This window comes from Macaca fascicularis, chromosome 13, assembly GCF_037993035.2.
Source record: "Macaca fascicularis isolate 582-1 chromosome 13, T2T-MFA8v1.1".
NCBI lineage: Eukaryota > Metazoa > Chordata > Mammalia > Primates > Cercopithecidae > Macaca > Macaca fascicularis.
This window is the reverse complement of record NC_088387.1, coordinates 46327793-46347393: the sequence shown is the minus strand read 5'-3', so window position 1 is coordinate 46347393 and position 19601 is coordinate 46327793. Positions and strand designations below refer to the sequence as shown.

Below are 19601 nucleotides of genomic sequence, written 5' to 3'. Positions count from 1 at the left end.
CGCCAGGTGACCTCATCCCGCTGAAGTTTTGGAGACGACCTGCCAAAACAAGCAAACTCAGGGGGATTACAGCCGTGCAGGACAGCTGTGGAAGAAGCCAGAGTACACAAATGTGCAGGTCTTTGTGTAAGGCAGTCTAGCCCACAGAGCAAGTGGCCCAGGGACTAGCAAGGAGTGGGCTCGGCTTTAAAAGCCAAGGCTGCATTAGAAGCAATAAAAGATTCCAAGTTAGTTTAGTGACCAGTTGTAACCAAGTATCCAGCGTAAAACACAACTTACCCAGAGGGTCAGTGAATGTTTTCTGCTTCTCCAAATCTGCTTCTCCAACAGAGAATTTAATATTTAATAATATGGGTTATTAAATTCCCTTAGCCAGTTTTACCTTCAATAGATAAATGAGCCTTACAATACGTGGAGAGAAGGTGTACTTTGCATCTGATCAAGTATAATGTGGGAGATTGAGCTGGTGGCATTTATTCATCCATCCCTCATTCATCAATTGGTTTCATCAATATTTACATGCTAGGTGCACACTGCAAAGGGCACATGCTTGGTAAGGACAAAGCTGGGGTCACGGAGTTTTTGACCCCAAGTGTGCACCTCTGTCCTCCAGGCAGGTGTGTGTTGACTCCATCCCCCCATCCCAAAAAAAGTTAATGCTCTTCTAGCCCTGACTATGTACACTTAGGCTCAATTTAGCATAAAGATCAGTGGTGCTGGGAAGTAACCCCAATGTCCTGCCCCTCTGTGGCTTGGGGCAAAGCAAGGAGGCAAGGAAAGGAACAAGAGTTGTAAGAAGAATGGCATAGTCTTAAATCACAAGCATGATGCAGGTGGAAAACCCAGTGGACTTAGGCTCTCATTAATGCACTTAACAAACCTTATCTCACATTAACTGAGCACTTACTATATGCCAAGCACTGGGCTAAGCCCTTTACCTGCATAGTGTGAAGAGTATGTGTTTTGAAATCCAGATGTCTGTGTGAATCTTGGCCCTACCACTCATTAGCTCCATCACTCTGGGCAAACTGCTTAGCCTCTCTGTGCCTCTGTTTCTTTGTCTGGAAAACAGGGCAATACCAGTAGTAACTGTAAAGGACATTACAGGGTTTAAATGAGTAAAAACGTATAAAATGCTAAACTTGAACCATGTCCTGCAATTAGGTAGGCACTCAGTATTAAGATGAATTATTATTATTCCATTAGTTAGTCATACTAGTCTGCAGAGAAGGTATGCTATTTCTTCTTACCAAGAAGGCTTTGCGAGACTGAGTCAACTTGACCAAGGTCAAGTAATTAACTTTTAACAGAGTTAATAAGTGGCAGAACTGAGATTTGAACTCAAGAAGCCTGACTCCAAAGCCTGAAAGCTTAGCCATCATCATGAGCATGAACGGTACTGAGTTAGATTCTAAGTATGTAAGACTAGGGGAGAGATAAACAAAATACTACAAGAGAGATATATTTAAAAAAAAAAAAAAAAAAAAGGCAGGACAGGGGAGGGGAGAGGGGAGGCTGAGGCTGAGGCTTCCCCGCAACCTGGGGTAGGGCAGAGAGCAACAAAATTGTCTGTAGGAACTGAAGAATGATGCTTCACCCAAAAGGAAACTTGACTTCTAGTCTCAAAGACTGATTGCCAGCCAAGGAGGAAGAAGGGCATTCCAAAAAGTCAGGACCTAGAATACCAAAAGAATAGTGGGTTGAGGGAATGTCAGAAACATAGAGGAAGTGGCATAAGGTGAGGCCAATTGTGAAGAGCCATATGTACAAGGTCGGGGTTTACATTTTATTCTGTAAAGACAGTGATTGTCAAACTTTAAGATGCAGAGGAATTACCTTCAGTGCTTGTAAAACACCTGCAGATTCCCAATTCCCATCCCTTCTGTTAGCAATGGGGAACCAACAAGGGTATTAAGGCAAGATAGCAGCATGACCTGCTGTGGATTTGGCAACAGAATTCTGGCACTGGAAGGGAGGGAAAGACAGGGACAAAGACTGGTATAATCAGCCAAACTAGAGCAGATAAAAGGATGAGAGCTGGAAATAATGGCACTCTTCATCAAGTGACACATTAAACCTGGGCTTCTCAACCTCAGCACTGTTAACATTTTAGGCTAGATGATTCTTAAACCCTGGAAGCAGAGTGGGGGAGAGGGAAGATGTCTTGTGCAATACAGGATATTTGGCAGCATCCCTGGCCTCTACCCACCAGATGAATGAGATCCTCTTCTACTTACATGATGACAGCCAAATATGTCTCCAGACATTGCTAGATGTCACTTGGGAAGTAAAATCAAAATTCCAGTTGAAAACCATTACTTTAATAAGCCCTAGCATCCTGCTTTACAGATGAGGAAATCCAGCTACAGAAAGGTACAGAAAGGCCCCAGCCAGGATTCAAGCTGGTGGTCTCACTCCAGGGCCTGGGCTCTGAGCTACTGCGCTTGACTGCCTTTATGGAAAGGAGATTCAAGCCAGCCTTCTGAACAGTATTACACATTTTGTGACAGACCGGATGCCAAGAAGGGGATGAATTAATAAGGTTCAAAGGTGAAACCTCAGTGCTTGCCGCTGAACTCAGAGGACAGTAGATACTAAATAAGTAGTTTGGGTTTGAATAGAATCAAGGTGTATTAGGTCAAAACGGAAAAAAAATCTGGTCCCTTGTACTATGAGCAAGGAGGTGGGGGGTTGGGGGGACCGTTCTTGCTCAGACTGAAGAAAGGAATCTTCTGTAGGGCTGGACTTGAAGTGTGTGTGTGGTATAGACCAGCTAGGACCCAAATCCTGGCTGGGCCCTTTCCTGGCTAGCTGTGTGGCCCCATCTTATTTTGCCTGTTTGTAAAATAGGGGTAAGAGTCCCTATGCATAGGCTTGTTATGAGAACTCAGGCAGTTAATAAAAGCAACATGGCAAGCCAGCACGATGTGGTTGGCACTCCTCTCCTTCCAGGACATCCTTATTTCCTCCGTGCCCCAACGCGCTCTGTATTGCGTGCCAACACCTCCCCTTACTCCTCAATAGTAGGAGTGGGGACCCTCACGCAGACCCCCCAGATAGAGCGGCGTGGACTGTCTGCGCGCCCCCCTCCACCAGCAGAGCGTCCCACTGGGACTTTAGGGGGCGCCAACAGCCTTTCACTCCTTAATTCACTCGGCTTTCGGGGTCCTGGGGGTCGCCAAATGCGCGCGGCGAGTTGGCTGCCCCCGAAACAGACCAGGTAAATAGTCCACGGTGCAGCACTTTCTGCAGGTCCGCCCCCTGCAGGTTTGGGATCGAAGCCAGTCAGGCTCAGCCCAGCTCCCACAGGCGCAGGAGAGAAGCGCCAGATTTGGGAACGACCTGCTCTCCGAAGCTGGGCTGCAGAGGCAGGGAGCTGAGAGTTGTTCTATCCAGAAAGAAGCAGTGGGGCGAGAGAAGAAACAGGAAAGTGGGAGGAAGACGAGGCAAAAAGGAAAGCGCTGGGAAGCAGAGTTCCTTGTGGAACCCAGCCTGCAACACCTGGGCAGGGGCTTGGGAACAAAGCAGCGGCTTCAGGTCAGAAGTGCTCTGGGTGTTTCCGAAAAGAGGCGCTCCGGAGAAGCCGGAGCTCGCTGGGGATGCCGGCGCCCCAGAGCCCAGGGTGCGCTCTCGGGCGCCGCTTACCTTCGCTGGGGCCCCGGCGCGCACTTCCGGGGACTGCGCTCGGGGCGCGCGGGGCCGAGCAGGGGGACCCGGAGCTGATCACCGAGGGGCGGACGCGACAAAGCGCTGCCCGGCGCTTGGGCCGGCACTAGCACCTCGGAAAGGAATCCTGCCGGAGGGGCCGCCGGGGTCAGGGCTGGCCTGGGGACGTGGGGTCCCGGCCTGGGTGCTCACGGGCGGCGGCGCCAAGCCCCGCAGAAGCTGGAGGAGCCCGAGTCAGTGGGAGGAAAAGGTTGTCTCATTTCCTTCGATCTCCCCCCTCCTCCACCCGCTTGGCTCCGGACCTGCCCTCCCTCTCCCCCGCCCCCTTCTGCAAGCCAGCGGCCCATGTGGGCGCCCGCAAGACGCGAAACCTGAAAGGCTGCAGCGTGCGGCACCTCCCTCCGCGCCAAGTTAGTTCACGCTCCCAACTCCCGCCTGCCTCCCCGCGCTGCGGACTGTCTGTAGGGCTGGGGAGGTTCCCCATCGGCAGTCCCCACCCTATCCCGGTCCTCCAGCCTTTCCTCCTGCTGGGACGAGCCCAGATTTGAAAGCAGACCTCCAAGCCCCTGCCAGCATCCATCCTCTCTCATTCCTGTCCCGTCGCCTGCTTTGAGCCTGTATTCAGGCACTGAACTCAGACAGGAAATAACCACTTACTTTGTTAAATTTGATCAACTTTTTTTTTTTTTTTTTTTCCTGAGTGGGAAGTTAAAGCCTGATGCATAATCTCGAAGGAATGTTCATTTTTATCGGAAGAAATGCAGCTGAGGCCTGTGTTTGGCCTTTCTCTTTCAGGGTTAGGGTCTTGTTTGTTAAAATCAACAAGTATTTATTGAGAGTGATAGGCGCTGAACTGCGCGATGGAAACGCAGAAACAACCAGAGGGACACCCTGTTCCTAGACAATCGTCATAGGGGGTGACTGCAGGGAGAGAGCAGGTCCCAGGATGCCGTGGTCTCTTAAGAGATGGGTCACGGAGTGAAAGTCTTCTACAGAATCAGAATAAAAGCATGGACAGAGGGAAGACGGAATAAGAAAGCCCTCAGGAGGCGGTCTACCAAAGAACACGGCCAGGGCAGTGAGTGATGGTGGGGAACGGGAGGCGGGGGTGAATGTTGTGCCAGTCCCTTAGGAAAGGAGAGGAGCTGCTAGAAGCAGTGGGATGGAACTGATAAGATCTGAAGCCCAAGGGCTTGAAAGGGAGAAGATGAGGAGAGGATGAAGGAGAGAGATAACTCCCAGGCCTCTGGCTAGAGTAGCCAGTGACCAAGTGGATAACTGGAACCTCAGAGTACTTTCTGGAGCTGCTACTCCAAGTGTGGTCCACAGACTGGCAGTACTAACACCACATGGAAGCCTGATGGAAATGAAGACCCTTGGGCTGCACTTGAACCACTGGATTAGTATCTGCAGACTAACAAGATCCCTAGATGATTCAAATGTGCATTAGAATTTAGAAGCACTGCCCACTAGACCACTGACTGTATATTATACTGTATATTAGACTGACTGTATATTAGACTATGGAGCCCTGGGTGTATATTAGAAACACCTGGGGAGCTTTAAAAACCAATAGGAGGCCCCAGCTCCACCCTCACAAATATTTCTTTAATTGTCTGGGGTGGAGCTCCCACATCAGTTTTTTTCAAATTCTCTCAAGATGATCTCATACAGCCAGAGATGAGAGCCACTGTTTTAGACTTACTCAAGAGCTACTTCATTTTACCTTGAAATGCTGCTGTTCAGAAAGGAAAACAACGCCTATCTGTAGATGACAATGTAAAGACAGGTTATCCCACTCTAGTGCAGAGGCAACTGGTCTGATAGAAAGGGCCCTTGTTTCCTAAACTAATCAGGGAACAAGGTTCTAGCCTCAGACAGCACTAAATTACTCTCTGAACTTGACTAAGTACTCCCCTCTCTGACCTCTGTTTCCTTATCTGTAAAAACAATACACACTTGCCTGACTCCGAATTCCACACTCTGGCATGCAAGGTGCCATCGTCAGAGCTCCCCCTAACTCTCCAGCTTTCCAGCAGGCATATGGAGAGGCTGTGTTGAGAAGTGGGGTTTCCTGATATAATACTTTGTGTGTTAGCCAAGGGCACAGCCCTGTATGAATACCAGAGATCAGAGGTTTGTGTGCCGAGCACAGGAGCACACATACAATCAGTGCTCAGTAAATGTGTGTTGAATGAACTAATTAGTAAAGAAATAAATAGGGCACAGATGCCCCTGCTGGGACGAGCCCAGATTTGAAAGCAGACCTCCAAGACCTCCAAGTGTTGTTACTTAGTACGTGCCATTAGGATTGAAAGCCACTTCTGTAGGAAATGCAGAGACAAATGCGTAGACTTTCTTTAGATGGGCCCTAATCTTGAGCCTATTCATTTGCCCCCCAGGCTGGAGAAAGGACAACTGGAAGCACTCTGACCCAATCTAGCTTTGGATTTAAAAATACTACCACTACTAAGAACTGCTAATATGTGTTGGTACTTAGTACGTGCCAGTCACTGGGCTGTGTCTCACTTATAAACATTGCCTCATTTTATTAAAATGAAGCAGATACTGTTGAACCCCCTACACTTCAACAGATTTCAGGAATCACAGGTATGGAAAGAGTAGAGCTGCCATCTAGATTATCTCCTGCCTCTGGTTGTGCAGCAGGACAGAAGTGCATCCGTTGCTAGCCTGAGAGCCCCTCTTGGGGTTCCTGCGGGTCATTCTCCAGAACATGCATCCCTGCATGAAGGCCAACATTGAGATAAATGACTACTTAAGGATCCTACAGAGGCAGATTCTACCAGGAGCTATGTCAGGGAGCCTATGGGTTATGGCTGCACCTTGGAAAGAAACCCCTCAAAGCTACTAACTTCATGCTTACATGCACACATGTGTTCATGTATGTGTGTATGCTTTTAATGAGAGCCTCTTAGATACCAAACGCTATGCCAGTCCTTTCCACATACATTTCTTTTAATCAGCACAGCATCTTGATTGGCTAAGAATTCTTGTTCTCTTATTTTATAAATAAGAAAACTGGAACAACATGAAGATCTGTTCATCTCTGTAGCCCAAGTTTCTTAGGGGTACATTCTATTGCATCGTTGTTCATGTCCACCACCTCTGCCTACCCCCATTCTATGAAGGTGAGAATTTCATTTCAAGTCCCATTCACTTGTTATGGTTACAAGTCTTTGAAACTCTCTGTGCCTCATTTTCCTACCCACAAAATAAATTGTCTTTGGTTGCTGTTTTCTGAAGGTACTGTGTGTGGCTTCACACTCTAGGCTGAGAGGCGATGAGGGGAGATAGCCCATAGACTGTTAACAGAAACTGAAAACACTGGGTTGATTTATTCCAAGATGAGAGGGCCCATTGCTTCATTAATGGCAAAATTATTATAAAATAGAGAAATAGCTATTTTCCATTTCTAGGGAGACATATTTATGGAACAGTGCCAAATATCAATTAAGACTTTAGGTCAGATGTGAGAAAGGGGCATTAAACCTCTGCTAGACTAAGGCAGATTCTCAATGGCTACCTTTTGAAGCTGCCTATCCTGGTCTCATAGGGTCTGCTGGATAGGCCTTCAGGGTGGAGGTGGTCAGGGAACACAGGAGAGGTTGGAATGCACAGGCTGATACAGGAAGGGCAGAGGAGTAGGGAGTCCATGTGCACAGGCACAGCGTACAGCTCCAGTTCTAACCAGAGATGAAGAATTAGAGGAAGAAAAGGGGTCATCCCAGGAAACCAGGATCTCAAGTAACCACTTCATGCCTGGTTGCAGGCCCAAGGCTGAGAGCTGGGGCTTGCAGTGTGAGCAGCTTTTGCAGATGTGGGCAGGTAATGCCAGCAGAGTGCACAGGGCTCCCACGGTGCTGGTGGTCAGAGCAGGGAACCACAATCCCCCCACCCTGGTGTTGTGGCCAACAGCACATCCAGTTCATGGAAAAAGTCTAGAAGCCAGGGCCCCTTCAGCTAATACAAAGAAGATGTGATAGTTTTAACGCTCAGTGAGTGGAGGCTGTGGCATTCCCTCAGTGGCACAAATGTCGTGACGACAAGATTTGATAGGAGGATCATGTTCCACCCCTGTCACCACTGAGCCCTATCCATCAGCTACTGTTAGACAAGACTCTAGCCACGTTCCTCTTGCTTCTGCTTCCAAAACTCCATCTGCATTTGCATAGCAGTAATTTGATGATTTTACACAAAGCTCATTGTGGCAAATATTTACTAGTTTTTGCTTCAAACAGAAATACAACCTCAGACTTTGATTACCCCCATTTTACTGATGAACAAAGGCACAACACCCAAAGGCAGCCAAAAACAAAAACAAACTGAGTTACCAGTTGAGCGAAGGTGAAACCCTTAGACTCCTATGGTTTACCCAAAAATGATGAGCTGCTAAAGGCACCACAAGATGCTTGCAGTGAGAGTATGTCCAGATATGTCTTCACCCAAAATCATCTGGCACTGTGTAACCCATGTGTCTATCAATGCAGTTCAGCTTACCTGTCATTTCCTGGAGACTGCCTGCCCTGCACAGAGAACTGTCCTAGACACCATAGGCAACCTTGCTGCACCATATACTCAGCTCTCACCTGGGGCATGTTCTGAAATCACAAGCTGGACTCCAGACCAGACCAATTGAATCAGAATCTCTAGGAGTAGGGCTTTTTTAAAAAACCTTTCCAGATGATTACAATGTGCCATTAGGATTGAAAGCCACTTCTGTAGGAAATGCAGAGACAAATTTCAAACAGTAAGGAGCTCAGTCTAGTAATGGATGATCTTCAAACGTCACCAGGAGAAGGAGAACATCAAAACTGCTCTCCTGTGTGCAGAGTATTAAGACAATGCCAAATGGACAAAAATCCTTGGACTTTTCTCTGCCATAAGTGAGTGAAATCATCCCCATGTGGTAGGATATGGGGATTTTCCTATCCCACAAGGTAGGAAATCTGGTTTTGTCCCAAGAAAGTACAAATGATTGAAACCAGAATCCTTGCCTGCTTCCACTATGGCACTGCTATTTACAAGAAGCCTTCAAACTTCCAGCTCTTATTAATTCCAGAAGTAGTAAATGATCTCCAGGAGTGATGGAGCAAGGCAGGCATGTAAAGCGAATAATGAAAGACAAAGGAAATTGCCTCATGGCCTGATGAGAGGCTAATGGATGTGCAGACAGAGACACCAATGTGTCACCATTAATGATGTCACTTTAGGAAAATCAGGAGGCCGAAAATTTTTTTTTTCATGCTTTGCCCTATGGTCATTTCCTATCCATTCATCTTAACAAAAGTGAACTTGAAAAGAAACTGTACACTTGTTTAAAATGTTAGTTTGGGGAAATGAGGACAACCTTTCTCTTTCTCTTTCTCTTTCTCTCTCTCTCTCTCTTTCTCCTGTTGTCTCACTTTTGCTATTACGTTTCCTAGCAAAGTAATGGGACTTCTGTTAAGGTTCATGGATAGTCATTAACCAAGTGGCATTTACATTCATTCGTTCATTCCACGACAGCCTGCTAAAATGAAACAAGTCGTTTGATAGTATTAGCTACTAACATCGCCTAGACACCAAAGGTCAAAGAATGCATTATGCCTTATTTATAGTACAACCTTTCGCCAACTTTTTATAAGGTCTAATGGATGCATTTAATTGCCAAATAAATCAATGTTGACAGTTATACCCCCTCTGCAATCCTAGATTCCAGATATAGGCAACCAAATTATAAAAACCCATGTTCTCCAGGCCTTGTCTTTTTTTTTCAGAAAGCAAAGTTTTACCTGTACAAAGGAATATGAGAGGATGCCAGGAGCACAAGTCAGTTGTTCAAAAGAACTTTTCATGGAACTAAAACCTCCAGGGAATATAAGCCACACAGCTAAGTTTCCACATGCTCTAATCACTTCTGTCACCTTTTCAAATGTGTAATGTGCCCGAAAAGGATGAAATATTGAGTAAAAATCATCAATTAAGTATCCTCTTTATCTGTTCTATTGTGGAGTGGGGGTTTATCTCGTTGAATTATTTCCTCACAGGCCCTAGTCAGAAGAATAGAGATTTAAATACTCTTGGATCAAACACTTTATCTCGCTTGGTGTAATAGAGTAGAAATCAAAATATTTCTCTAACCAGTTGCTGCTGCCCAATACAGCATTTCTTCTGATTAATGATAGATTTTTAATCAAAACATATTCACCATTTCAACCATAAACATAGCTTAGTATACAGTTTGCGTCTTTATTTTTTTTTTTCCATTTTCTATAGGGAAATTCTTATGCCCAGGTTGACACCTCCTCTACATTTTTCATCTTGGCGAACAAGGTTAAATAAGCATAAACAGAGCTTAAACAAATCATCCATACACAACACTCTCTTTCTAACCAACAGGAAGCTACTGTAAAAATGAGAGATTTCAATTATAAAAAATGAGACAATGGAACTATGAAACATGCCTAGAGAAAATGCTAATAGTTGTTCTTTAAGAAAATTCAAGTTAGATCCCAAGTCACAATATACATGGGCCCCAAAAAGTTGTCAATAAGATAAATATTTTTAAAATAAGATAAATCTGTCTATTTTTATATTGTAAATACCATTGACTTTCATTATAAAATTGAGATATCCTACTACATTTTAATCTCATGACCTGTTTGAAAAGTTATCCTGCATGTCTAGAAAACTATACATTTTTTAGAGAAAAAGGATACATAAAAGTTTCGAATAAAGTATAAGTTTTGAGTTAAAATAGCTCAACCTCATAGCATGCCTGAACTGGACACTGAGTCCTATGTCAGGGTTCCGTTATAAGGCTGCCTGCAACTCTTCCAAATTCCTCGAAGACTTATTTTCTGTAACTCTGTGAAAGGTGTCAACTTGAGAAATTAAGAGTAATTTGGTTTGAAAGATAAATGGGCAAAACACAGGACAGACAACAAATCATACCAAGCTCTTAATCTCCCTGAAGAGTGTACATTAACCAGAATAGATTATTGAGAGGATCCCAAACTTCTGAAACCCCCATAGTGCATGCTTTTAATCCATTCTTCGATTCAGAGATTTCATGGTTGCAAATTCTAGAACACTGTATCCTTATGCACAGGTATGCTAGATCTAATCAAACCAACTGGATGGCAATGTGTTCATGTCCCCAGTGCCCAAATTGGAGTGATTTCCATTGCTTAAACCAGTGTCTGCGACCAGCAACCAGTTAGTCTCCTGTGTCTGAACGCATCTGATGGAGTTTGAGATCTACTGTAGATGTAAATGAGGAATCTAAGATTTTGATCCTAACAGAAGAAGAGCTAATAAATGAAAGGTTGATTCACTTGCTTCATTTTTAGGCCACACTGGGAATCTGTTAAATTAGCAGGTTTGATTAATGTATTAACAATACAATACTCTTGATTTATTTTAAATGGCTTACTATACTTCCCAGAAGCATAAGGTTTACTTATAATGAGATATCCAGGGCAACAGAGCTTCCTATGACTTCAAACTCCCTGGGCACATGGGAAGTTTGGTCTAGGGGGCTTTTCTCTGTGCCAAAGCCCCTGCTTGCCAGACCTTTCCTCCTCATCCTTATTTCCCCTCTCCTTCTCTTTAATCTTCCCACTGCCTCCTTCCTCTGCCTTGAACATACCTGAAGCTCACCCATGTTTACATTAATAATGTATTATTATTAATCAATAATAAATCATTGTTACTAAATAGTCAATACTTATTAAATAAGTAAAATTTAATAATTAAATGATATTTAATATTAATATTAAATTATAATTATTAGATAATAATAAATAATTATTAAATAAACCTTCAAGATTCTGGACCCATTTCTAGATATTGTTCTTTTTTAATTTTAATTTTATTTTATTATTTTGAGGTTATAGGTGATTTTTGATTACATAGATAAATTCTTCAGTGGTGATTTCTGAGATGTTAGTGCACCTGTCACCCGGGCAGTAGACACTGTACTCAATGTGTAGTCTTTTATCCCTCACCTCCCTTCGGACCTTCCCCTTCAAGTCCTCAAAGTTTATTATATCATTCTATGCCTTTGCAGCCTCATAGTTTGGCTCTCATTCATAAGTGAGAGCATACAATATTTGGTTTTCCATTCCTGAGTTACTTCACTTAGAATAATGGCCTCCAGCTCCATTCAAGTTGCTGAAAAAGACATTATTCTGTTCCTTTTTAATGGCTGAGTAGTATTCCATGGTGTATATACACCACATTTTCTTTATCCGCTGGTCGGTTGATGAGCACTTAAATATGCAAAGATATGGGACCATAGTTTGCAATTGCAAATTTCGCTGCTATAAACCTGCATTGCATGTGTCTTTTTCACATAATGACTTCTTTTCCTTTGGGTAGATACCCAGTAGTGGGACTGCTGGATCGAATAGTAGTTCTACTTTTAGAACTGTAAGGAATCTCCATACTGTTTTCCATAGTGGTTGTATGAATTTACATTCCCAACAGCAGTGTAAAAGTGTTCCCTTTTCATCACATCCATGACAACATATATTGTTTTTTGACTTTTTAATTATTTAATTATAATTTAATATTTTAATAATTTTAAATTATTTCTAGATATTTTTCTTTACTTAATTTTTTCATAACCAAACTTCTCAAACAAATGGTATTCACTCGCCTCACTTTCTTAATCCCCTTCAATCCTCAGCTCACGGTAGTCTGGCTTTTGTCCCCAACATGCCACTGAAACTGCCCTCTAACGTTAAAGCCCCCCGTGGCTGCCTCCTGCTAATGTTCCTCATCTCCCTGCAGTACTTGCCACTGTAGCCACACCCCCTCCTCCTTTCACTTCTGTGCTTCTCCATTTCCTAGATCCCCTCCTACCTTTGTGATCATTCCTCCTCTGTGCCCTTCTTTAACTGGCTTTGCTCGGTAACAGACACATCTGTTTGCTTCACTAAAATGCTTCAGGGGTTGCCCACCTCTTACAAGATAAAATCAGGTCTCCTTAGCATGGAATGCAACATCCTTCAGGGTCAGCCCCTACATCTCTCTCCCAGTCATTCAGTACCAACCCATCTTCTGCTTCAGCCATGTCAACCCTTTTGCAGTTTCACAAACAGGTTATGCTATTTCATACTTCTGTACCTTTGTACAGAATGTTCTTGACTCCACCCCCGTCCTCCACTAAGGAATTCCAGCTCATCTTTTAAGACTGAGGACAAAGGTGAGCAATTCTGGGAAGCTTTGTCTGTCTCCAAACAGAGGCAGCAACCCCACCTGGGTCCTGGGCATCTGTGACACATTTTCACTGTAGAGCTCTGCACCCTGTTACGTCTCCCAGATCCGAGTCCTGTGAGGGCAATAGGTTCTTGTTCATCTCTCTGTCTCAAGTTTGTACACTGCACCTACCACATGATTAGAGGGCAAGAAATGCATGCTTCTTTTACTTCTCTAATTTAATATAATTTGCCCTGAGCTTCCTGTTCATTTCATAGAAAGTCTTAATTTCAGTTTTTACTGGGGCATGTCCCCTCCCCAGAGTCAGATGGAAGTCCAGAATCAGGTAGAGGTGCATGACGCGGAGCATGCAAAGAGACTCTACCTAGTCACCACATCCAGGCTTGTTTTCCAAAATACTATGGACCCCCGAGGCAAGTTCTTCTAAGGCTTGGGCCTTGGGGATTCTTTTCACAGAAGTTCTCAAGGTCACAGACCTTAATGTTTAGTTACTTCTACCCCAGTGCCACCTTCAGCCCCTCAGCTGCCCTCGTTGTTGGTGCTGTTGGAAAGCAAGGTCCAGATGATCATACTTCAAGGGCACCCCAGTGACTCTATTCTTTCTCTCATTTTCAGAGACTCCCTTAGTCTCCAGTCAGGGTGCACACCTTCAGAAATACAAAGCTCCCACTCCTGCCCATCACAGAGCAGCACGATTCTCCTCAAGGTGCATAGGGAGCTGAAACAAAAACAGAAATAGGGATGTCTCCTACTGGAAAATCTGTTTTCAGCCCTGCAATGAAACAGCTCTCAAAGGCAAGGGTATGACGGGGTCTTGCTGCCTTTTTGAGGCAAAGAGTACCCTCAGTGAAGAAACTAAGACACAGGTAAATATCTCAATAAATTACTCTGCCATATAACCACCCATGAATTTCTTTAATTACTTAATTAAAAGCATAAATGGCCATGAAAAACACAAATGGAATTGCTCTCTCAAAGAAAGACACCTCTACCTGGCAGCCCTCACCACTCGGCCTAATCCTCCTTCTCATTCCTTCTCTGAGGAGGAAGCCCTAAAATGCCTGGGATTCCCTGTCTGTGGCCCGGGAACACTACTCACATGGCCAAGTTTATTTGAGCTGCTGACTTGGGCTGCTGACGCAGGGTATTTGCAGCTGCTGCACTAACCCACTTTTTCTCATGGATGATTTTAATCTCTTTAATTTTTGCCCAGCCTGTGAGAAAACTGAAAGCGTGGTTGGGAGGGGGCGGGAGATAGAAGTTACAGGTCATGAGCTGAGTGGCAGCTAAATCCTGTGGGAGGAAGCGAACGCGAGTGTAATCCTTTCAGGAAAACAAGTATTACTGGAGAGGAGAAAGCTGCCAATGTAACTTTGTTCCAAGAATAAATAGCACATTTTCCCTCAGTGTTTGCTTTTCTCTCTTTGATCCTCTTGAAGCCCTCTGGAAATGCCTGGCCAGCAATTTTTCTCCCCTCTGAGGCTGGGGAGAAGGAACCACAAGCACTCACTTGAGATTCCTTAAATGAAGGCGTTTGGAGGGGCTCCCAGGCAATGCTGGAGCCCTGAGGCCTGTGGAAGCCCCAGATCCAGACATCGGCGTGAAGTTTAATTACCACAGATATGCCATAGTGTTTCTAAACATGCAGTCATCATGCCCAGAAGCAGTTTAAAAGGGAATAATAATAGATAGGGTATACCTGACTAAAGCCACTGGGAGCCATGGGAGTTTGAAAATGGGAAAGGAAAGGCAAAGCTCAAGCGGGTTAATGTTTAGCTTTGGTCCCAAGCAAAATAAATGCCTGCACACAGTGAGGCTGACAAGAGCATGCCCTCACCACGGGGAGTTTATGGCTCAAGTGTTCTAGAAACCACAGTCCTTAGTTACTCACATAGTTTCCCCTTCTTTTCCCAGATAGTTTTATTCCCAGGGAGTTGCAGGCAGGGCAATGCCAATGAAAGATGAAAGCCATGCCATCAGATAGACTTGCATTCAGTTTTGGTTCTCCCACTTACTAGTTGTACTAAGTATGACAAGTTAAGTACTTAGTGTCCTCATCTGTCACATGGGAATAATAATACTTCTCTTACAGGATGGTCATGAAGAATATATGAGATGATGGATGTAAACATTTAGGATCATGCTTGACTCTGAGTGTTCAAATGTCAATTCTCTTCCACCACTGCCTCCCCATAGCATCATTCAAATCAGAAAACACTTACTAAGCACTGATTCATGGAAAGACTTATAGCAGGCTTATGCAGGAAGCCAAGTATAAAACCCACTCAATAAGAAATGACATTCGAAATGAAGATTCAAGCCTGAAAAGTGTCAAATAACAGGCAAATGTGATGTCATAAAACTGCACATGAGACACTGATCAATGGCCAGTCCTGACAGTCTGTCTTAGGAATCCCCCAGAGAATTGAGATAGCTAAGTAAAGCTTTGTGGCGAGGGCTGGGCTTGCTCTGGACAGAGCAGCAAGGAACAGCTAAGAAAAGGCAATAGACTTATTTGACTTAAGTAGGTACACCTTAAGGGATTTTGGGGAGATATCTGGAAAGGAAATTGGGAAGTCTGGTGAGTTAAAGATGATGAAAAATTCTCCATCACTCTCCCCATTGACAGATAGAGTCTATGTCTCTTCTTGAATCTGGGCAGATTCAGTGGCTGCTTAACAAATAGGACGTGGCAGGAATGATGCTGTGCCAGTTTCAGACCTAGCCTTGGAGAGAATCAGTAGCTTTTGCTTCCTGCTTCTGGCTACTTCTGCTCTGTAGACACTGCCTCTTAGAATCTAGCCATCATGATGTGAAAAACTCAAGGCAAATGGAAAAGCCACGTGTGACTCTTCAATCAAAAGCCCAGCTGAGCTCCCAGCCAACAGACAATAATAAGAACAATCATGTGAGTGACCCATCTTGTATATTCCAACCCAGTCAAGCCCCCAGATGACTGAAGTCCCATTTGGAGCAGAACCATCCAACTGATTCCAGTAAACCCACGGAATTTGAGAGATAATAAAATGTCACCTGCTCTTAGATACAAATTTGGCGGTGGTATATTGTACACTAAATAACTGATACAGGAAAGGACTCGTGGGAGGCATTGAACATCAAACACCATAGTCTAAATTCATCACCATAATCATAGAAACTATTAGCAAATGATCACTAAATGCCAGACACTATGAGGTAAGTTTTTATAACTTTTAAAACCTAACCTGCTTATACACCAGATAAGTAGGTACTATTATTCATATTTAATAGTCAAGTAAACTAAAATTTAGAAAGGTTTAGAAATTTGCTCAAGATTTTACAGATTTTACAGCCAGAAAATAGTAGAGATGAGATTCAAAGCAGTTATATTCTGAACACTCTCAAATCTGCCATCTTGTTTCTACAAGGTGAATAAGCAATGGGCGTACTGATAATCTTGACAGATACAAACAACTCTCCAGCTGCAAATTGTCAACCGGTTTGAAAAACCACAAGCTGCCTGGGCTTGTCAAATAATTCCATGCAAAACAATGGCAATAGTTTTAACTCTCGTTGTTCAGTGACTGTATAGGTATGTAAGACAATTTGAATAAAAATGATGAGTTTATTTAGGAAAATAGAAGCCACTTGTATCAGTTACCTATTTCTGTATAATCACCCCCACAAAAACAAAAACAGTAGCTTGTAATAATGATCACTTATTATCTCTCATGGTTTTGATGGATCAGAATTTAGGAGTGGCTCAACTAGGAAGCTCTTAGCTTGGGGTCTCTCAGGGAGTTGTAGTCCATTGTTGGCTGGGGTTTAAGTCATCTGATGACTTGCCTGGAATTGAGGGTCCACTCCAAGGCAGCTCACATCTTCAGCTGGCAGGTTGGTGCCTGTTGTTTGTGGGAGGTCCCAGTTCTTCATCAGGTGGGCCTCTCCAGAGGGTTATTTGAGTGTCTTCATGGCTTGACAACTGGCTTCCCCCCAAGCAAGTTTTCCAAAAGGCAGAAGCCACAGTGCCTTTTAGAATGTAACCTCAGAAGTTACACATCAACCCTATCACCTTATTCTATGGATTATCTAGGGTCATCTCTGATTCAGTGTGGGAGGGGACTCCACAAAATCATGAATACAAGGAGAAAGCAATCATTAGGGGCCATCTTAGAGACTGGCAATCATACTTCTCTATCCAAAGTACTTTGGCTTTAAAGCAGGACAGTTGAGGCTTTTATATGTGTCTGTAGGGCTAAGGAACAAAGGTTAAAGATGTCACTTGGGATGACCCCAGACTGCATTACCAACATAAGAAATTCTGAAGCAATCATTTGAAAGCTGTTTCAAATATCAGAACATTTTAGGACACTCCTACCATCTATCTCAGCCAACAGCTCAGAAGTGAGAGATTCTCTAGAGGGCACCACTGGGCTATCTCAGGCTCCCACAGCACCAAAGAGGGTCATTGACAAGAGAGTATCCTGAATGAGCTGCTAAGAACCTTATATATGCTTTCTACATATAGAAGTGTGGCCTTTCTCACTCCTCTGCTTTCCCCTCTCAGGCAAATACCTCCCATTGACTGACATCAACTTAGGATCACAAGAAGCAAAAGATTCCAGGAAATGTCACTTCTGGCCTCTTATTGGTGATGCAAGGAGTCCATGGAAGTAGGTGGTGGTGATGCTAAGCTGAACACAGGTAATCCAGCACAGACTTGGGGGAGTTTCCAGCCAATGAAGCATGTATGTGCAATGCATTTTGGCTTGAAATTCTCCCTCTGCTCCAAAATAGTAATAAGCTGTAAATATATAAATGTATATATGAAAATGGAAAAAAGCATTTCCATGAACAAGACAGTAATGAACAGGAGATGAAGCTATGAAGCTATAGATCCAAAACTTGGGAGATATGCTTAGAATTCTACCCCTTTAAGTGGTTCAAGTCCTGAAGGGTGATGGGATTTAAAAGCACCCTGTGCCTGAGAAATGATCAGAGTGGAGCTCAGTCCTGGAAAGAAGGTTACTAAAAGATGAGGCCACCGGCTAGGGCTATGGCTTATTCAAATGGCATACTTATGGCCTTATTCCAAGTGATTGTCACCCATCCCTAGTCTGAAAAAGAGAAAGGCCTTATGTGTATCATTTCCTCACTGAAATCCACCTCTTCCTTATATTAGCATCATCTTTTTAACCCTCTCCCCAAATTTTTTTATTAGACTTATCAACATATTTTACTGATATTTTTGCTCCTTGTTGTACATCCCATTTCTTCCCTGTGAATTTACATCTCCTCTTGCTAAAGTACATCTTTTAGTAACTCCTTCAAGGGTTTGAAAAGGTAATAATGCTAATAATTTTTATGTTTCTGAAAATACCTTTATTTTTTCCCCTCTTGTAAAATAATTTGGATATAAGATTCTAGGTTGACAGTGATATTCCTTCTTAACTTTGAAGATATTGTTCTGTATCTCCTGCCATCTGTTGTTACTAATGAAATGTCTTTTGTTAGTTTAATTGTTCTTTCCTTTATCTCTATTAACTTTTAAGAATTTCTCTTTATCCTTCTTGTTCTATTAACTAATTGATATTTCTGATTGTTGGTGTATTTCATTCTGCCCAGCACCCTATGTGTTCTTATACTCATAAAGCTCATGTTTTACTTTAGTTCTAACATATTGTTATGATTTCTTATAGTATCAATTTTCTGCCATGTGTCATTTCTTTTATTTTGTACTTTTTAATTCCCTATTTAATTTGTGTTGAAAACTTTTACTTGCCTTCCATGCCACCTTATTCACTTTTTAAACAACTTTTTAGCTCTCTAGAGAGTTCTGTGTGATTCCTAACATACTATATCCCAGCTGACCAATTATCTGTAAAGAGTTTCCAATCTAGACTTTATCCCATGTATTGATTTATATTTTAAATTTCAGACAATATATTGACATTTCCAAGATTGATGATTCTGTTTTTTTTCTTTTTCTATGCCAGGATTTTTCATGTCCAGGATTCATATCTAAATTGTTTTTGTTTCACAATTCCTTGCACTTTTTAAAAGATATTATTCTGTCCTTTAACTTTTGGGATATTGTGTTCATTAATTTAATAGCCTATTTTGTAGCATTTACTATGTGCTAGGCATATTAATTCCTGGTATCAATTCTATAGTAGTACTTTTATTATCCACACATTATAGATCAGGAAACTGTACAGAAAAATTATTGAGTAAAATTTAGTCTTCTAGAAAAGAGATTAAGATAGAGAAGTGTGAATCTGAAGGAGGACATGGAAGCTATTTGACACAATAACATTATCAAATTAATTTATATATTCTATGCAATTCGGACCAAAACGTCAATAGGCATTTTCATTGAAATGAGCAAATTGATTCTAAATTGTTTATAGAAGATCAAACGGCCAAGATCTAGCCAAGATATTTCTGAAAAAGAAGAACAAAAACAAAGAACTTTACCTACAAGTGATACAGGCTTACTATGAAGTACAGTAATAAGACAGTAAGCAAGTAAGACAGGAACAGACCAGCAACAGACACGTGACTCAATGGAACAAAATTAAAAACCCAGAAACAACTCCAAGTATAAAAAAGTCTTTGACATAAAGTAGATGAGGCAGTGTAAATCACTGGGGGAAAGACAGAGTGTTTAATAAATGGAATTGGGAGAACTTTATTTCCATATGGAAATTTCCATAGCTGGAAAATACCAT

The 19601-nt window shown here is 42.9% G+C and overlaps 1 protein-coding gene across 5 annotated transcripts in view; it reads right to left on the bottom strand.

The window, feature by feature from the left end:
* Nucleotides 1-19601, bottom strand: part of EVA1A (eva-1 homolog A, regulator of programmed cell death) — a 179315-nt gene that overhangs the window by 64217 nt on the left and 95497 nt on the right. For 2 of the 5 annotated variants that reach the window (XM_045369003.2, XM_045369004.2), the window contains exon 1: nt 4223-4302. The exons of 1 other annotated variant lie outside the window; for it this stretch is intronic. In XM_045369003.2, the coding sequence (XP_045224938.2) occupies nt 4223-4256 (34 nt within the window). In that variant the 5' untranslated portion in view covers nt 4257-4302. Of the gene's footprint in view, nt 1-3645; nt 3903-4222; nt 4303-19601 lie in introns of those variants that run through there. 2 more of the 5 variants (XM_005575487.4, XM_005575489.4) reach the window with 1 other exon arrangement.